Here is a 12,918-nt window from a genome sequence, read left to right as displayed (position 1 = left end):
TACCATTGATAGTGATTGAATAAAATTTGAAAATTTATCCGTCCTGTTGGCATGGGCTAATGGGCAATTGCAATCAGATCAGTGCCCTTTCCACGGTTCACTATTCTTGAAAGTTTAATTAATTGGCTATTTCGAAAGCTCCATCTTATGTAGACAACTCCAGGTGCTCAAAATTCTTCACCAACTCCAGCAGCATCTCGCACAATTTCTCTGGGGCAACAAGCTGGGGGCTATGCCCGGTATCAATATCTTTGATGATCCACTCGACCCACTTGCTTGTATCATCATATTCTGGATCTCATAAGGAATGCCCTGGTCCTTGACTGTACGGATGTAGGCAATACGACCCTTGAAAGATTAGGAGTCCCAGGACGCGCGTGGACATGGAGTTTTGAATGAAGCTAAGCTTGGACACATCGTTGACAAGACTGCAGCGTCTTGCACTACCTGGGGCGATACATCCCCATACAAGGGTGGTCCTGGGTCTTCGCAGGTGAGCAGACCGGCAGCTTCCTAGGTAATTGATCAGTTATCAAGACGCCAACAGGGAAGTGGAATTGAGGTCTTCTCACGCACATCAGTAGACAGGTGAGGTGGAAGTTGCCCACCAAAGGTATCAACAACATCCTTTCCATCCCCTCCCGGTGTTATGATAGCGGCGATAGATATTTGCCCTAAGATAGAGGTACTCTTGCCTTTGGCGGCACGGTCGGCCTTGCTCAGACCCATTGCAGCGGCGCTGCCAGGCAAGCCACTGTAGGAGTGGGTGACCAGAATCACATCGTGCTTCTCAGTGTCTAGGATTGGAAGTAGCATACGCTTGAGAACGTAGTCTACATCATCTTGCACACTGACATTTTCACCAGTCCCGGTGGATGGAAGTAGTGCTGACAGAGTAGGGTAGCCATGGCTCTGGAGGAGGTGGAACAAGTAGCCATAGTGTCCAGGATTTTGGGAACCGCCAGGTACAATAACGAAGACCGGCCGAGATTGGGGACGAGGCATGGTTCGGTTTTGCGATATGAAGGAAGGTGAGTAAAGGATGCTACTTTGTTCGGCGTCAGATTTTGTGGGGCTGTGTATGTACAGAAATCTGCTTTGTGAATCTGATGAAGTCAGACAACTGCGGATTTCTGGTATAGTGGAAATTTCGAGAAATGAAGATGGGGTGCCAGATTGCTTATAAGCTCACCTTTCTTTTTGCCAGTGTTGGATGTTGGATTGTTGGTTGCATAACGGCAATTGATCTTCATGTTCCCCTCACTGCAGGCTTATTAATCTCTTGCATAGACCTTGTTAATGCGCTGTGTCATACAGGTTTCCTGGAATCTCTCTCGGGTCACCAAATGGGAGATCGCAATGCCATAGAGACTCGCTAGAACTATACTGAATCGCAATCATGCTTCCACGTCCTCAAGCGAGGCCTACTTGATCCCTCAACCCCACAGATCACAATTTCCAGAATTTCTGGCCCCTCTGTTCAACTTGTAAGACTACATAACTCTTCAATTTCAGAAGCTCGCTCATGCAATAGAACAAACTCTGTGGAGTAACCGGCAGAGCAGCACAATCCCTAGAATGTATGGCACTGGTCAACAGCAGATAGTTTTTGATGATGAGATGATCTGAGAACATGGACATAATTATTTTTTATTCCAGTTGCCTAAAGCCAGTCCTATAAGCTTGGTTCTTCTGTCTCTTCGATCGCCTCAGAACTCAGTTTTGTACACCTACATCTTCAACTAGGCGAGCCAGTCGCCTCTTCCACTCTGGCTCCTCAACGTTTGTACAAAAGAGTGCAGCGTGGAGGTAGTCTGCACCTTTTCCGTAAGGTATGAATGGATGGCGAGATGTCAAAGACGGAAACAAATTGCGGTAAACATTGTTTTCGCAAAAATAGTCTGATATAGCTCTGTACTTGACATTTCTAGGATGGTCCGTTGGTCGACCTAAGTGTGCATGATGGAAGTCGTCCTTATCGAAATCGTGAATAGTCAGGTTGTCGGGTCTTCCCACTTTCAGACTATCGACATATTGCTGTCCGACATCCATCATCCGTAAACGGTAGTTGAGTTGAAGAATCGCTTGGTCCAGATGTTCTTGATTTGTTGGATCTTGAGGTATGTCCCAACTGAATAGCCCGTGAACTTTCATGTTATCAGACGCGTCACCGTCTCCAGGATTGCCTTATTGAACAATTAGTGTACTCCATTTTACAGATGATTGAGGATCACGAAGCCCAGAATATATCAAAATTATGTCCCGATGCCAATAGCTCCGAACTGGACTTACTGGAGAAGTATCTCTTTTGCAATTTAGCGACCTCCTTGTGCTTGTCTCTAAGATCCTCAACCTCACCTGTCACTCGTTAGTATCAATTTGTGTATCTTGGAGACAAGATGGCGAAAGTAGTGATTCATGATTCATGAAATCACAGATTTTGTGAAGAGAAATAAAAACCGAGATATCAGAGTTTGGGGGATGCAACAAGACTTACTTCGTAGACATTCGAGGGAAATATATTTGTCCTTGAGTGACCCGCTCATCATTGATGTCCTTGTAGTCGGAATTTATTTGTGTTGTGGTTGTGAGTAAGCAATGTTGGAAGTTTCAATTATTTGAAGTGTTTATATCCATTTTTGTTAGGCCAGAATAGCTCCCGTCGGTACCATATTTCGGAATTAATGGTAAGGAAGTATCCGTGGCACACTAGGCTAATTGAGAACTCTATAAAACCAATGCAAACAACTACTCCGATAAGCTCTTTTTGTTCAACTTAATTAAAGTTTGCAGCATCGCATCAGCGAGTCTGCCTCACTTCGTCCATTTGTCCCACTTTGCAAGACTTCACATGTCTGGAGAGACTTGGAACAATGTCAAGTGGCTTTGAAATCGAACTCTCCAGGGGTAGATGGATCTTCTTGTTGCCCTTCACTTCAATCGCGAGCTCCTATAATGAAGGAGAAGACGTCGAGAACGTGAAAGGTGGACATCGTGTTCAATTCATAGTCGTCTTCGGAGGACTGGCGGCTGGCCTCCTGAGTGTTCTTCGGAGCCTCTCTTCTTCTGCATATGACGGGCTTGTAATCTTGAATGTAGCAATTATATGGGGATGACTTCACGCGTAATGGGGAAAAAGCTAGGAGAAGACAAGTGATGATGGGGCAGAAAGTGGAAGTCAGGTTTTGTTTAGCCTTGACCCGCGGCCGCAAGATTGAAGATCGTAGCATAGTTCGTTGCAAGATAATGGCAGGGCAATTTGATGAGTGGGAGATGATAGTCGGACAAGATGAAAGATCAATAACATTATGATGCGTGGGGGTTATATAGTTCCCGGAAGTAACTCAATGCTGTAATGACGGCCGGCCTACTGACATCATGACATCGCGAAAGTTTATTAGATGCCAACTTAGGCGAGCTCCTTTTCCGTCTTCGCGAACCGCCTCTGAAGGTGGTACTGTGAAATAGTAGAGGTCAGCTTGTAACCTGCATACATGCTACTCAATTCGTGGTGCTCCCAGATCTTGGTCTTTACCTCTTTCGAGTGTGAAAGTCCCAACCTATGTCACGACATGACCCTCAGAAATGCCGGGCGTTCATTTAATAAATTTCATGTTTAGCATATTGCTACCGAAAGTAAATGACAAAGCTATTTCCATTTGAGTTATATTTTCGATCTTGGATCCATGTTTCTATGTATAGGAAGCAGAAACTGTGCTATGGAAGGCCGGAGAATTTGGGGACTATGGCACGTGACAACTATGCATCATTTACCTGTGTTTAGAAATCCCTAGACTTCTGACGCTACGATGTGGCAGATTGTTATGACATTTGAGATTTCCCTCAATTCACTCCGAACATCACAAGGGTCTACAAAACAAGCTAGCGAGGCTTCAACTTGCTGACTCACACTGTTCCATTCCCAACACCTCACTTCCAACCAACCCACAACATCAGTCACCAACTCTCCCACAACATAGATAACACGACATCTACACCAGAATAGATACCAACAGCCTCTCCCGGGACCCCAAAACCCCATCCTACCCCGCACCACTCATCATCCAACCCCTACTCACCCGCAAACAAACCCTCATTATCCTCCACGGCCGCGGCTCCACCGCCTCAAAATTCAGCCCCCCTCTCCTCACCACCTCCTCCTCCTCCTCTGGCTCAACCCTCCAATCCTCCTTCCCCCATGCAAAAGTAATCTTCCCCACAGCCTCTCTCAGCCGCGCGACAATATACAAACGTAGTTGCACACACCAATGGTTTAACAACTGGCACTTGGAAGAATATACCAAGCGGCAAGGTATGATGGTTGATGGTCTACGAGCCAGTTGTGATTACATTCATAGTCTTTTGAGGGAAGAGGAGAGAATGTGGTTCTTTGGGGTTTGAGTCAGGGATGTGCGACGGCTTTGACGGCGCTGCTTACTTGGGATGGGCCGGCACTTGGTGCGGTGGTGGGGATGTGTGGGTATTTACCGTTTGGGAATGTAGGTGAGAGAATTGGGAAGGGTGAGGAGCTGCCAGAGAATCCTTTTGCTGAAGAGGATGACCCATTTGACAATTCTGGGGATGAAGGGAGAATGACATGTTTGATACAGGCAGCAAAGACCAGGAACCGGATCCGAAGAAACAAGCAGTTACCTTTCTGAGAGAGGAACTCGATATGAACGTTGATGCAGGAGAGACTTTCTTGAATATCCCTGTGTTTCTGGGTCATGGGGCTGAAGATGAGAAGGTGTCAGTAAACTTGGGCGGAGAGGCGAGGCGCTGCTTGGATCTATTAGGTGTTGAAGTAGAGATGATTGAATACGAAGGTCTAGGACCCTGGTATTCAGAGAACATGTTGCGAGACATCTTCCAATTCTTGAACACGAAGCTAAGGTCGGAGAAGAAATCTTGAGCATTTTGCGCAAAATGCGCGGAATGCGGAAAATGCGCAAATCTCTCACCATGGCAGACATAGCAAAATTTGAATGGACCGAGGTTGCCCTGCCGCCTCCAAATAGACAAGCGTCGCTATCACCTGTGGACAACTACAGATCGGATCCTAGAGCTTGCTCAAAGATCAAATCGACTTTTGCGTGATCTGAAAATCATAGCTCGGCTTCAAATCACAATCCACCGGATACGAATCCATCCCCTCGAATTTCATATCCCGCGCATAATACTCAACATTAACCATGTCCGCGCTGATATCCATCGTCACAAATCCGTTCGCCGCTACAACCATTAGCATCTTCACCTGTCAAGAAAGAGGTCACTCGCCCGTCAAATTATTTGCTCCCAAATAAAGTGCATACGGTCCCGGTGCTGTCCCATTATTGCAATCTCCGGCTTGAGGATATCCCGCCGCACCACTCAAGATGAAATTGGTATTATTGCTGAAGAAATGTCCCATACAATGATCATGGCCATTCATCACGATTCCTTGGTGCTGAATGACGATTTCGATAAGTGGACCGAGATCTGTTTCGTTGGTTGCTGCGGAGCGGTATGGGTGGTGCATTTGTAGAAATTTCCACGTTGCGTTGGATGCTGCGAAGGTGTTGGAGAGGAAGTCGATTTGAGTTTGCGTGTCGTTATGACATGCTTTTGTGTATGGGTTGTAGTATAGGGATGTGTTCTGAGACGGTTGTCAGTGTGATACTGATTTAGGAAGTGGAAGAAAAGACTTTTTGATAAGATGAGAGGAAGCAGTCGGAGTCGAGGACAACAAACGTTGCTTTCCAGCCTGCACCAACGAGATCATAAGTATAGTATGGCAACTGTTCGGTTCCCTGAACTTCGTCAGCACCCCGACTCGCTACAATATTTACATGATGTAACTCACGAAGTACCAGCGATCGTCGTACATGGGCGCTACCTTTGTCTGAAAGTCCACACCTGGCTGGCCTGGGACGATATCATGATTTCCAAGGCATTGATACCTATGCACGTGGTTAGATTTGATACCAATTCACGATTCAGCTCAGGTTCGTACCATGGTGCATATTTGAACACCCCTTGAGTATACATATCAACCCATGCAGCTTGAAATCTGAGAAGTCCACTTGTTGTGAAGTCAACTCCAGAATCATAGAAATTGTCACCAACAGAGAGCTGTAAAAAATCAGTTGAATTTCTGGTCTGTCATGGTTCCTGGAAAATCATACAAAAGCACTACAATTCTTCATGGCACAGATTTGGCCAACGTATGCAGAGGTGTCCACTTCAAGGTGATCAGTCAATCATGCTGCCTTCAGTTAGATGACTCACTTTGAAGGGCAGTTGCATTTGTGATGTATTGCTTGTCGCCCGGATCGCAATCTGAGTAGTTTTGTCAATCACTGATTGGGGAGAAACTTTCAGGTCTTGCAAAAGCTTACCGTTTACTACCTCGTTGGGAACGGTGATTCCTGCAGCTTGCAGTCTCGGAAGCACATCAAAGCAAAATTTATCTGGAGAAGGAATCCATCCAGTCCATCCATAATCTATAATTCCGGTCAGAGTGCGAATAGAAGATATGATTCCTTCACTGCTGACCTCCAATAACTGCAACAGTAAGAACTTCAGCTCCCGTAGGGGCAGTTCTTGATGTCACATTGGTTGTAGCTGAAGCACGAATAACGAGAGAACAACAGCCAATGCTGTGAGGCTGGATAGGAAAGACGACATTTCAGATTTCAGCAGAAAAATTCAATTAAAAATTTGAAGGTGATGGCAACTCGGATGACAGGGCCCTTATGTAGGTACAAAAGATCAACAACGAACGACTTCGGAGCCTCATGCATTATGCAGTGCTACTGCAATGGAGACATACCTCCATCTAGACCTCCCGTGACACTCATCACTTGACTCGAATACAGATTCGTCTCAATCCAAAGGAACAACCACGTGTTTCTGAACATTCAAGGGTTGTGAGCCGCTGTCGTCAACCTTAAACATTCCGTCCAACATAAAAGCTTCAGCTTGAAGCCATGCTCGGCCGGCATGCGCCCTAAATACCAGCGCCCCATCCGATCTTCCGCGAACGCTGGGGAAACGAGACATGCAAGAGGTTGATCCTCCAGGTTGCTGGTCAAGTCAAGCTTTTGGGGCAACTCGCTTCTTCCCGCAGGACCAATGAGGAAGGTCAAAATTCCAGTGACGCGTAAAATCCTGCTTTATTTTCACGTTGCGCTAATGAGAGAGTGATAGTGACATGCTGCTACATAAGAAGTCTGCAGCCAACAATTCTTATCGAATTTCAAGCCAGCCTGATTGGACAAGGAATTTTACCTCTGGAACTATTGGAAGGAAGCATGCTGCCATCCATTAGTCGCTATAAACTTGTGAAATTTTGTTACACATCGTAGGCTTCAAAAGTCTCTCCTTACAACAACTCCGAGTACCTTAGGGCACTCCCAATACAAAGATATCCGGAGCTTTTGACTTGCAGCAAAATTTTACTTTCACGTGCAAGTGGCAATCAGTCGAGTATGCCTTGAAAAGACTCAGATTGATGTGTTTGCCCATACTCTGGTTCTCCAAATAGACCAGCAGCTGCTGCATGATCGAAAGCATCCGACCCATAATTCCTGCCTACACAGAATTCTGGCACTCAAGACATGCATGTATTTCAATTGACGGTGCATTTGGAGTTGCTGTTGGTTTTACGCCTCTTACGTGCTGGGTCGGGAGTTTCTGGGTTGGGAGTTTCAGCATCCGGAAAATGCTCCTCGTATCGTTCGCCTTTAGCACCCATGTATACAATCATCTTTCCTTCAACAAAGAGTATGTAGTCCGTCACCCCAGCCTTGATACATTCTGCCAAGAATCTGGGAGCATCGATCTTCCTATCGATGCAAATTCAGTCAGCGTAAGCATCTTCACGGTGTTTAGGATCGAGACAATGCATATCGACATAGTGAAAGTCTATAATGCCACTTACCGTTGATGATATCTCTCAATTTGTGCAATCAATCGTGCCTCTTGCCAAGCTGTATCGATCTGCGGGTTTGGCAGATCTTTCAAATTGTCCTCCATTGGCTTCAAATTGGCGCGAACGCGATTATTGGCGGTCCCGAAAGGCGGATAATAAGTGGTTGTACGGCGAAGGACAAAATTGATATGGTATCGAAGCAAGTTCGAGGGCTTATTAAGACATTTATTGATGTCAACTAAGTGTCGAAATGGTAGGCCATTTTTCGGATGTTGTTCTGCTAGACTGACGAGCTCTCCAAGCGACTCGATGACAACAAATGATTCCCGCTCTCTTAAAGTAGAGGTTTGAGACTCGGGTCGTTCCTGGACTTCTGAAGCTTTCTGACGGCGAGATAATGCAACCAAGCGATCCGTATCCTCCTTACTGAACGGTTTCACTTCTGACTGTCTTTGAGAATCCGCAGGAGGCTGAGAATCGGCAAGCTGACCAGAGTTGGAAGGATGCTGCGATCCAGAACCTTGAGGAACACCAGGTCCAACAGAGTTAGACGCATGTGCCTCGAGCCATGCTTGGGAATCTGCTAGAAGCTGCGAGTCTGCGACCTGATCGGGTCCGGAAGGTTGCTGATCGGCAGCAGGTTGCTCGAAGCGGGATGCATATGATGACTGAGTACCAGAAGGTTCGCTGCCGGATGACATAATGGATAATCGACTCGTTAAATGATGTTGGTTGTCAATTGGGATACTCGCGATGTGATATGTTGTGAATGTTTCTGAGAGCGAGGTTGAGAAATTGTCATGTCTCCAGGGTCGAGGAAGGAACGACTTCCCTGCTTGACTGTAAGCATCGCACCTTTATGGTTTGGGGAAGTGCTACCTAAGACCAACTGTAATACTTGGACGTGAGGTTGATCAGAGACCTACAGCAGTCAAATGCAATGAGAATTTTTGAGAATCTATTCCACATCCCTTTTGTGTCCATGCTCCAGCGTCTTACCTGCAAATATCTCAAGTGTTCAAGCTCTCGACTCCCACGTGCATGTGTCCGTCACCGACCAGATCTTGCCAGCTTACTGTCTTTGTAAAGTGCTGCTGTGTTGATGTCCTTCAAGCTGTGTTTGTAGGCCAATGCCACTGGCATGGCTTCAGGAACACAAGGCTCTCGCCATGTGAGAGACTGTAAGACCGAATTGCCGCTCTAGCCTTTGATTGCATCTGGGTGAATGATTTCGTTGCACCAACAATCCGAGAAATAATCGTTGGCTGCTCGTAGAAGCACTGATTCATGTTTACCGCGCTAGTAGTGTATTTCTAGCTCGGGCTGCCTTAGTTTTTCTGGTCGGCATCGCTTGAAAAAAGGTTTGCGACGACAACATTCGAATACTGAGAATTATCAAAGCCTGTGAAGAACACCAACCTCAACAGCAGGTAAAGGCTTGACAGTTTGTGACAACGGTTCTACCGTTGCAGCAGACTCCTTACTGGTATCAAACTCGGAACCAAGTTGAAATCTTCTGGCACCGAAGTTGAATCCGAAGATTGTTGTCTTCCTTTCGCTTTCGAAGAGGGAACGCGAGGCTGGTTAGCTTCGTCACCACGAGCGCGTCTCTTCCAACTTCTCTTCTTTGCCAACGAGACGAACAAAACCTACGACTTTCAACAAGAAGAGATTAACTTCATTCGAAGCACACCGGTAGTCGCAGCGATGGCCAAGGTCAAGTACGCCTTGGAAAAACTTCCCAAGCGCGGTCTTAAACAAAAGGAAGGCGATGTTGTACACATGCAAGATGGGGTCCTCATTCACGAGCGTACGGACAAGAATGGCAGCGTACGTGCTAATCTTGATCCGGCCCAACTCTTCTCGACATCAGACTAATGACATGGCGTGTTTAGAAAGTTGTCAAACTGTATGGCTTTTCTTCTTATTCTCAAAAGAAGAAGAAGAAAATCAAGGAGAAGAAGGTGAAAAAGATGGAGGATACGGATGAGGATCAAGATGAGGATCAAGATGAGGAGATGGAGGCTGTCGAGGAGGATTCTGATGAGATTACGAAGGAGGCCGACGAAGAAGATCGAGAGTATCCGGTACATAATTTGTAGCTACACTTCGAAACTTTTACTGACAAGAGAGTAGAACGAGGAGCTGAGAGAGCGCGGCAAAAAATTGGCGCGGAAATTGAAGAGGTTGAACAAGAAACAGGCAGCCGTTGAAGCAGAACAGCATGCAATCGCCAGACTCAAGAAGATGGACCCGAAGGACAAGACCATCACTTCTCGTCAGATCAACCTCGATGAGCAAATCCAGGATTGCAAGAAACGTGAAGCTAAGATGGAGATGAATCGTAAAGTTTTGAGTATAGATATTCAGAATGTGCTTTTCGAAGAGCGAAGAGCAACAATCAAGCAGGAAGAGAGCCAAACCCTGGAGGCAAAGGCAGCAGAGGCAAAGGCAGCGGAGGCTAAGCAGGCTAAAGAGGTCAGAGAAGCCGAGGAGGCCAAGAAAGCCGAAGAGGCGAAGAAGGCCGAAGAAGAAAAGCAAGCAGAGGCAAGGGAAGCAGCCCGGAACAACTTCAAGCAACAAAGACCACAAACCAGCAGCAGAGCAAGTTCTAATTACGGACAACGCAACCGATGCGTATTGAGAACAGATGTCAGCGAGTACCGTAATGTACACAGCAACTACTCTCGTCCATCACATAACCGCCAGTCTGGTGGCGACCTAGCACGTCTGGCTTCGAGATTGAGCATTGAGCCTCAACCTCAAGATTGGCGACATGGACTCAGAGGCTTGCATGCCAAGAATGGTGGTGAGTTGCATAATGCCAAATGCATGTTTATGAGCTAACCTCGGGACTTCAGAAAGCAGTAATGCTGGAGGAAGATCAATCGTGAAGCAGGAACCCGTCCGTGACCACTATTGAATCGCATGGGAGATTTGTTCGAGGACTTGTAAAACATAATGGGGTTTTCAGAAGAAGCAGACACTTCACAGAGGAGAGGTGTTTCGAAGAAGCAAAGGATAAATGAGTGGCAGGGTTCCACAAACACTTGATACAATTTGGTATACTGGAGCTGCTAGACAGTACTGATAGCGCCCATCAACACCATAACGTATCCTCGTATTTCCAAATCTCATTTTCAACCACTTGCACCCTTCCTACGAAGCGCAGCATGATCACTCATGATCTTGTTCAATCCACTCCTTTGCTTGCAATGAGAATATTTGAAGCTTTGCAAAACCTCATCGAGCTGCTCCATGCTCATACCCTTGAACAGATTCGCAAACTCCATCGAGAAAGCCTGTGCCATGAACGTCTCTATCACATTCCTGGCAAGATGTGTTCGAGTAGGCCAAGTGGTCGGATAAGTGTTCGTTGCTTCGGGACATGCTATATCGATGAAATTCGCAAGTGGAGCGAACAAATCGTCAATTTCTTTGCTGGGATACTTCCCCCAGGCGTCCAGTTGGTACTTTTTCTTCTTCTCTAAGAAAGGTTGGATTTTCTTCATCCAAGGCCCTTCAGGGTCGGTATATACCATTCCTTGTACTCCAATATCTTTGTATAACCAGATGCTCCATGGGATCTGATATTTGTCGTATACATTTAGTTGTGCGCCAAGAAGGTTGTAGCGCTCTTGGTTGATTTCTTCGGCATCTGCGTCCACCCTTGGATCTGAGTATACAGGGCCAAATTCTCCATTCCAGGCTACGACTTTGTGTTGCTGCATGATTGACGCTTTTCTCAAGAACTGTTGTTCAAGTTTTGCCAATTGCTCCGGTGTGCCCTTGAATCGCTCGCCAGTCGGGAAGCCCATCTGACTGTAGTCGTGCAGAGAATATGCGCTATTTGGCAGAACATGGTCAAAAGTCTTCCATTCGGCAGCAAACGTGTTCCCATCCATCCAGAGTATATGATTAGGGTCGATCTCTCGAATTATAGGCTCGAAGCGTTCGTAGAAAGCAGGCAAACGCCAATGTTCGGGATCGCAAGGCTCATTGATTGGATTGTACCCCGCTACCCACGTATTGTCCTTGTAGTGCGTAGCAATCTGCTCCCAAAGCCAGATTACCCGGTCCTGATGGTCTTTGTGGTCCCAGAACGCAGCGTATGAGCTGCCACTGTCGCAGTGCCAGCCGGGGCTTTGTCCACCAGGAAGGGCATGCAAGTCGAGGATCGTGTAGATTTGATGTTTGGCACACTACCACAATTAGTAAAGTACGAGTATCGGACTCGGAGGGACAACCTACGAGGTCAATCACACGATCAAGGTGCTTGAAACCAGACTCCTTCAGCACTCGCGGATTCATATCGTCTTCAAAATGCCTGTAATTGAATGGCAGACGTATGCAGTTGAGGCCCAGGCTGGCAAAGAACTTGGCATCGTCCTCCATGAAGAAGTATTCCAAGAACTTGTCGAAAAAGAATTCTTGCTTCTCTTTCCCCAAGACTTTCAGCATTGCTGCTCGATGTTGATGTTCATGGCCTGGATATCCTGTACTTTTAGCAGATTAGTTACCTGCTATTGGCAGAAGAATGTAGCTGAGGTACATGAAATTCTCCATATTCATCCATCCTCCGAGACCTGCTCCTCGAAGTACAATGGCATTTCCTTTGCCATCGACAACCTTCTCTCCCTCAACCTTCAGAAATCCGTTTGACATCGTGTTTCGTGGTCAGGTCAATGAGGATAAGGTGCTCATTCTCGGAAGGTAGTAATGCTTTTATCCAGGAATTGTAGATCCTTCGATTATTTGTATAGATCAAATCTGCCATGGTACGCCACGGCGCCCATGTTATATGTCGAGCTCCTACATCGCTCATGCAAGTAGGGCTGCCGTGGACTGCTGAAGATACTCCACGACATCTCCCAGAGCTTCACGCGCTGGGGCTGCTAGCGCTATGCCGGTTAAATCCCATTTATCCGACCTCCACCAGCCACCAGAGCTTTCTCTCTCGTCAAAGTTCGATCACAGCAATTCGATTTGGGCAACATCATGGAGGA

General features: G+C 46.5%; 7 protein-coding genes across 7 annotated transcripts; 2 read left to right on the top strand and 5 right to left on the bottom strand.

Annotated features, from left to right (window-relative positions):
- Positions 1-178: 178 nt before the first annotated feature.
- LY89DRAFT_782694 (uncharacterized protein) lies at positions 179-1,209 on the bottom strand. The gene is made up of 3 exons (XM_018222609.1): positions 1,193-1,209; positions 577-1,106; positions 179-513 (listed from the first exon to the last, which is right to left on the bottom strand). The coding sequence occupies exons 2-3, from the start codon at positions 1,003-1,005 to the stop codon at positions 358-360; spliced, it is 585 nt and encodes a 194-aa protein (XP_018070796.1). The 5' UTR covers positions 1,006-1,106; positions 1,193-1,209; the 3' UTR covers positions 179-357.
- Positions 1,210-1,716: 507 nt separating this feature from the next.
- Positions 1,717-2,546, bottom strand: LY89DRAFT_749097 (uncharacterized protein; the record flags this gene model as incomplete). The annotated part of the gene is made up of 3 exons (XM_018221167.1): positions 1,717-2,186; positions 2,293-2,358; positions 2,498-2,546. 3 exons carry the CDS (start codon positions 2,544-2,546, stop codon positions 1,717-1,719), a joined length of 585 nt encoding a protein of 194 aa, XP_018070795.1.
- Positions 2,547-3,809: 1,263 nt separating this feature from the next.
- LY89DRAFT_707686 (alpha/beta-hydrolase) lies at positions 3,810-5,233 on the top strand (the record flags this gene model as incomplete). The annotated part of the gene is made up of 4 exons (XM_018217629.1): positions 3,810-3,868; positions 4,017-4,339; positions 4,375-4,521; positions 4,611-5,233. 4 exons carry the CDS (start codon positions 3,810-3,812, stop codon positions 4,910-4,912), a joined length of 831 nt encoding a protein of 276 aa, XP_018070794.1. The 3' UTR covers positions 4,913-5,233.
- Positions 5,234-5,269: 36 nt separating this feature from the next.
- LY89DRAFT_719158 (Metallo-dependent phosphatase) lies at positions 5,270-6,839 on the bottom strand (the record flags this gene model as incomplete). Its single annotated transcript, XM_018218473.1, has 8 exons — positions 5,270-5,635; positions 5,843-5,939; positions 5,993-6,111; positions 6,165-6,220; positions 6,268-6,318; positions 6,378-6,482; positions 6,535-6,603; positions 6,812-6,839. 8 exons carry the CDS (start codon positions 6,837-6,839, stop codon positions 5,270-5,272), a joined length of 891 nt encoding a protein of 296 aa, XP_018070793.1.
- A 453-nt stretch (positions 6,840-7,292) lies between these two features.
- On the bottom strand, positions 7,293-8,667 carry LY89DRAFT_685413 (uncharacterized protein). Its single transcript, XM_018215078.1, has 2 exons — positions 7,922-8,667; positions 7,293-7,826 (listed from the first exon to the last, which is right to left on the bottom strand). The coding sequence occupies exons 1-2, from the start codon at positions 8,611-8,613 to the stop codon at positions 7,610-7,612; spliced, it is 909 nt and encodes a 302-aa protein (XP_018070792.1). The 5' UTR covers positions 8,614-8,667; the 3' UTR covers positions 7,293-7,609.
- Positions 8,668-9,053: 386 nt separating this feature from the next.
- Positions 9,054-10,759, top strand: LY89DRAFT_719156 (uncharacterized protein; the record flags this gene model as incomplete). Its single annotated transcript, XM_018218472.1, has 5 exons — positions 9,054-9,083; positions 9,314-9,342; positions 9,388-9,742; positions 9,808-9,999; positions 10,049-10,759. The coding sequence occupies 5 exons, from the start codon at positions 9,054-9,056 to the stop codon at positions 10,757-10,759; spliced, it is 1,317 nt and encodes a 438-aa protein (XP_018070791.1).
- Positions 10,760-11,052: 293 nt separating this feature from the next.
- LY89DRAFT_697593 (glycoside hydrolase) lies at positions 11,053-12,577 on the bottom strand (the record flags this gene model as incomplete). The annotated part of the gene is made up of 3 exons (XM_018216922.1): positions 11,053-12,114; positions 12,164-12,413; positions 12,465-12,577. 3 exons carry the CDS (start codon positions 12,575-12,577, stop codon positions 11,053-11,055), a joined length of 1,425 nt encoding a protein of 474 aa, XP_018070790.1.
- Positions 12,578-12,918: the final 341 nt, after the last annotated feature.

The sequence above is a fragment of the Mollisia scopiformis genome (genome assembly GCF_001500285.1).
Source record: "Mollisia scopiformis unplaced genomic scaffold LY89scaffold_13, whole genome shotgun sequence".
Taxonomy (NCBI): domain Eukaryota; kingdom Fungi; phylum Ascomycota; class Leotiomycetes; order Helotiales; family Mollisiaceae; genus Mollisia; species Mollisia scopiformis.
The sequence above is the reverse complement of the archived record's forward strand: the minus strand, read 5'-3'. Positions and strand labels throughout refer to the sequence as shown.